This window comes from Aulonocara stuartgranti, assembly GCF_965226115.1.
Source record: "Aulonocara stuartgranti genome assembly, chromosome: 3".
In the NCBI taxonomy this organism is placed as follows: Eukaryota; Metazoa; Chordata; class Actinopteri; order Cichliformes; family Cichlidae; genus Aulonocara; species Aulonocara stuartgranti.
This window is the reverse complement of record NC_138941.1, coordinates 5,226,621-5,232,620: the sequence shown is the minus strand read 5'-3', so window position 1 is coordinate 5,232,620 and position 6,000 is coordinate 5,226,621. Positions and strand designations below refer to the sequence as shown.

The window sequence follows — 6,000 nt, the reverse complement described above, 5'->3', positions numbered from 1 at the left end:
TTTGAGGCTACAGGAGGAATTTGATCACAGATTTGCTGACTTCAAGACACACAGAGCCACCTTTCACATTTTTGCGGACCCCGTCTCCTTTGATGTGCAAGATGCCCCTTCTGTGCTTCAAATGGAGCTCATTGAGCTGCAGTGCAACTCTGAACTCAAAGCAAAGTTCAGGGAGGTGAGTGGAAAAGCAGACAAGCTTGGACAATTTTTGAGAGACTTGAGCCCTAGTTTCCCTCGGCTTTCCCGAATGTTCAAGCGGACCATGTGCCTTTTTGGTAGCACATACTTGTGCCAAAAGCTCTTCTCCACTTTGAACTTCAATAAGTCCAAGTACAGGTCCAGACTTACGGATGATCATCTTCAAGACATACTGAGGGTCGCAACTGCTTCCTCCCTCAGGCCAAATCTGGCTCGGCTATGCGAGAGGAAACGCTGCCAGGTCTCTAGCAGCAAGGAGTAGGCAAGAGAAGCCATGTTCAGAAGAACAGTTCATTTTCTACAGTGTTCCATTCATGTTCAGAAGAAGGTTATAGAACTGTTAATACAGACATTTCAATCTAAATACAGCAGATATAGAAGACTGAAAGATACACACAAGTTCACTGACTAAAAATATCTTATTATTATTTTATTTATGTATTACAGATTGATTTTTTTTCTTATTAATTCTTAATTTGTTTATTTATTTTTCATATTTTGTGTTAAAAAATAAAAATAAAGAGATTTGAGAAGATTGGAATTTTTTAACCATGCCTTTCTTGTGGAAAACCTAATGCGGCCCAGCCTCACCCAGACTCTGCCTGCAGCGGCCCCCAGCTAAATTGGGTTTGAGACCCCTGTCCTACACCATAAATCAGTAAGAGAGGGTACGACCTCTCTCATGGCCCCAAGTGGTGTGTGCATGCCAGAGCACTCTGGAAGGCACACAGAGTCTTTACAGACTACTCAGGATCAAACCTCTATCATTATGCAATCGATTATACAACTCTAAGCATATATGAGTAAATATTTCTAAGCATAAATGACAATCAACAATATAAACCTTACAGCTGGTTTTAATAACAGAATTCAATTGTTTCTCAAACGAGAAAGAGCTATCGAGAAACACTCCTAAATCTTTAGTTCTTAACTTTTCCAGTGGGCCAAGGTCAACATTATCTGCTAATGCTAAATAGGCTGCCGTTATTAACTAATGCTAATTTGACATGAATTAGCATTATGCACTAATGCTAACACTTACTTTTTTTTAAAAATGTGAGTAGCTAATGCTAACACTATTTCCCTTAACTTTATAACAATGTGAACGGCTAATGCTAACACTCTTTTTCCTAGCATTATAACATCTGAGCTGCTAATGCTAAGTAGGCTGCCATTAGCACCTACGTCTAATTTAAGGCAAATACGCATTAGAACCTAATGCTCATATCGTTTTCCTTTGCTTTATAACAATGTGAGCAGCTACTGCTAAATAGCATTAGCTAATAACAGCAGTCTAATTTAATGCAAGTTAGCCTCATTTGCATTACAACGATGTGAGGAGTTAACGCTAAGTATGCTGCCATTAGTGGCTAATTCTAATTAGGGGTGAATAAATATTACCAGCTAATGCTAATATCGTATTCTCTTCCCTTTTAACAATGTGAGCAGCTAGTGCTAGGTAGGCTGATGCTAGCAGCTAATGCTAAAGCTAATTTAATGTGAATTAGCATCACATTAGTGAGGAGTTAATGCTAAGTAGACTGCCATTAGCAGGTAATGCTAATTTTAGGTGAATAGGAATTGGCAGATAATGCTAATACCATATTTTCTTGCTTTATAACAATGTGACCAGCTAATGCTATGTAGGTTGCCGTTATTAGCTAATACTAATTTGAGGTGAATTAGCATTATCCCCTTATGCTAACAATGTTTTTTCTTACTTTTTAACAATACAAGTAGCTAATGTGAACACTTTTTTTTTTTATTGAATTCTAATTTTTCCCTTGCGATGTGAAGAGTTAATGCTAAATAGGATGCCATTAGTGGCTAATTCTAATTTTAGATGAGAAAGCATTAGAAGCTAATGCTAATACCATATTTTCTTGCTTTATATCAATATTAGTAGGTAATGCTAAGTACGTAGCCATTATTAGCTAATGCTAATTTAGGTGAATTAGCATTATCCACTAATGCTAACACTGTTTTTGCCAACTCTTTTCCCTTGCATTATAACAATATGAGCAGCTAATGCTAAGAAGGCTGCCATTATTAGGTAATGCTAATTATTATGTGTGTTAGCATTATCCGCTGCTGCTAGCAATGTTTTATCTTACCTTTTAACAATATCAGCAGCTAATGCTAACACTACTTTAATTTCAGTTAAACCTACTTAGCATTAATTAACTTCATTTAGCATTAAGAAGTTTTTGCTATAGGCTACCATTAGTGGCTATTGCTAATTTTAGGTAAATAGAAATTGGCAGCTAATGCTAATACCATATTTTCTTGCCTTATAACAATGTGACCAGCTAATGCTAAGCAGGTGCCATTATTAGCTAATACTAATTTGAGATGAATTAGCATTATCCGCTTATGCTAACAATGTTTTTTCTTACTTTTTAACAATACGCCATTAGTGGCTAATTCTAATTTTAGATGAAAAAGGATTAACAGCTAATGCTCATACTGTTTGCTTTGTAAGAATGACAGCAGCTAATGATATGAAGTCTACCGTTATTAACTAATGCTAATTTGATGAGAATTAGCATTATCCGATAATGGTAACTCTTTTCCCCTGCATTATAACAATGTCAGGAGTTAATGCTAAGTAGACTGCCATTAGGGGCTAACTCTAATTAGGGGTGAATAATTATTAGCAGCTAATACTAATACCGTTTTCTCTTTTTCCTTATAACAACTTGAGCAGCTAATGCTAATTTGATGCGAATTAGCATTATATTAGTGAGCAGTTAATGCTAAGTAGGCTGCCATTATTAACTAATACTACGTTGACGTGAATTAGCATTATGCGCTACTGCTAATACTGTTTTCTCTTACTTATTAAAAATGATAGTAGCTAATACTAATACTCTTTTCCGTTGGGTAACAACAAAGTGAGGAATTAATGCTAAGTTGGCTGCTTTTAGTGGCTTATTCTAATTAGGGGTGAATAATTATTAGCAGCAAATGCTAATACCGTTTTCTCTTTCCTTATAACAATATGAGCAGTTAATGCTAATTTGATGTAAATTAGCATTATATTAGTGAGGAGTTAATGCTAAGTAGGCTGCCATTAGCAGCTAAAGGTAATTTGAGGTGAATAAGCACTAGTAGCTAATGCCAATACCCTTTTCTCTTGTGTTATAATGATGTGAAACGTTAATATTGTTCTCAAACAACAGAATGAGAATGAAATATTGATTCTAACAGGGCCCATAAACAGCATTAGCTTAGCAGCATTAGCTTATCAGAGTCTCCATCATGGTCACACAAATCCTTAGCGGAGCAAAGTGGCCTACTTAGCAATAGCTGCTGTAGAAAGCAAAGGGAAAACAGTATTAGCATTAGCTGCTAAATGTGCACTTGAGAACAAATCTATTGTGAATTCAGCCGTGAATGTAGTGTTTCCAGTAAGCTTCCATTTCCAAATGTTAGCTGCTCCTGTCTGCCTCTTTGTCACACACACAGACTGAAATGATTCACAGCCTTGTTTCATCCTTCTGTCAGTGTCACTGACTGTCACTGTGACTGTGGACATACAGCATGGGAAACACACACATGGCTGATACTTGTATCTAAAGTTACAAAATGTTGTCTCTGTCCAAATATTACCTAACTGTAAGTCTACTTTTAATGAAACTCTCAACATGACTTATTAGTTATCATTAATGTTCCTGCAAACAGACTCCTTGAAGACCCCCTACATAAATATCCATGTACTATCCAGCTAGACTAGTGTGTCTGTCCCTGAAAATATTCCTGCATGTGTGATTGTTCATGTCTCATCTGCAGGAAACAAACAGGAAGTGAGTGAAAGACACAGGAAATGATTCCAGCTCTTCCTCCTATATCAGACATTCTCTCCATACCTGAGAGTGTCCAGTCTCCAGCCTGGATCCTTCAGTCCAGCCGACAGAAGCTTCATTCCTGAGGGACCTGGATGATTGTAGCTCAGGTCCAGCTCTCTCAGATGGGAGGGGTTGGAGGTCAGAGCTGAGGCCAGAGAAGTACAGCCTTCCTCTGTGATCAGACAGCCTGACAGACTGCAGACACACAAAACAACAATCCATCTGTTATCCATCTCTATAGCAGCATAACTAAGTGATGGTTCAGGGTCACCTGATCCAGCTCTAACTATAAGTTTTATCAAAAAGGAAAGTTTGAAGCTGATCGTCAAAGTAGAGAGGGTGTCTGTCTCCTGAACTCAAACTGGGAGCTGCTTCCACACCCAGTCCAACATAGCCAGGCTTTCTTTGCTGCTTTGACAAAACCTCAAATCCCAGTCAGAGATGGTGAGCATCATCACAGTGATGATCATTTCTCTGTTAACCCAGGCTTTCTGCTTCAGGATCTGTGCACGCTCACAGAACAAGGAGACCTTTAAACATCATTTCACTAAATGGATGGACTGAGCTCAGCCTACAGATGAACTGGATAAATAAAGATTTGACCTCAGTGTGCTCAGTGTTCCTGTCTATTCCTAACATATTCCTAACATGATAGCTGCACTTTAGAGCTCTAAAACTGGAACTGACACATATTTAAACTCCACATGTTACTCAGTACATCCAGTTCTGACACTCGCCCACAGTCCAACAAAGGAAACATGGAGATCACATCAGTTTGTCACCAAAGTCTAATTATTCCAGAGGGCAGTGTTGATACAACTAAAGTTATTTTTAAGCAAAGTTGAGTTTTTTATTGTCGCAGTACTTCATGTCTGAAGTATCACTTAAATGCATTACACGCTGTTGATGGCAGCAAACAAACCACCCAAACAAACAGAGGTGGGAGGCTTGGGCAGACTACGTAGGATCAGCTTGTGGGAGGAGTCAGGATAAAACCAAAGAAAGACAAGCTAACAAACACCACAGTGAAGTGAGTAGCTACAAACTGCAGGCTGATTAGTGTTGTTGAAGAAGTCGGTCTGAGGAACGTTCTTAGGATCAACAAATGACGGCATGTATGAGCCTCCCTCAAGACGCACCATCACAAGAAGAACACATGAGCTGTAGAAAAAGGAGAGACTATGAAAGCCACGGCGTTACAACGTGCACCAGCTGTTGGTCTCTCTGGAGACTACTGGGCGTGGCTGGGTAACCATGGTTACTTGGGAGTTACAGTACATGATATTAATGAAGAGTGGGAGCTGCGTTCTATAGCAAACAATTTGTTATGAGGTAATCAGCTGATCTTAGTTTAACCGGAAGCCCTTCACAATAATTGCAATGCCTTTATTTTGTACAACTACCATCAGTTCGTCTGTACTGATGGTAACTTAAAGTCACACTAATGTCGTTTAGTTTCTATAGTTTATGTAGTGGAAGTATACTACAGTACCCTGATCACTGATAGGACAGATTTATGTAGATATACACCTTTGTGTTTAACATTACTGCATTATAGTACTGTGATCTTTGTCCTTATATATGGCTATATTAGCTATACTGATGTACGTACATATAACTGGATATGTAACTTATCTATTCATCTTATTTGTCATGTATTTGTATTGTGTACTTCCTTTTTGTAAGAAACCACACACATGATCACAGCCGCAAGAATCAATCAGTGAAAGAATAAAGTGTCTCAAACCAAACCTTAAGCTCTTTATTCCACATGCTGGGATCATTTGGCCTTCAGTGGTGTTCTGGCTGACACACCGGAGTGACCAGAGTGCTAAAGAGTGAATCGGACACACCAGTGTCATCTCTGATATCTCCACTACATTTAATCGTCCTTCAGCTTGTGGCTGCCGTTAGCTGGTCTGCTAGTTAGCTGATTTGCTATTTAGCCGGTGTG

General features: G+C 38.6%; 1 protein-coding gene across 1 annotated transcript in view; it reads right to left on the bottom strand.

Annotated features, from left to right (window-relative positions):
- Positions 1–6,000, bottom strand: part of LOC309702409 (protein NLRC3-like) — a 28,191-nt gene that overhangs the window by 5,196 nt on the left and 16,995 nt on the right. Inside the window, exon 7 of the mRNA XM_082527127.1 lies at positions 4,068–4,241. Within this exon, the coding sequence (XP_082383253.1) occupies positions 4,068–4,241 (174 nt within the window). The remainder of the gene's footprint in view (positions 1–4,067; positions 4,242–6,000) is intronic.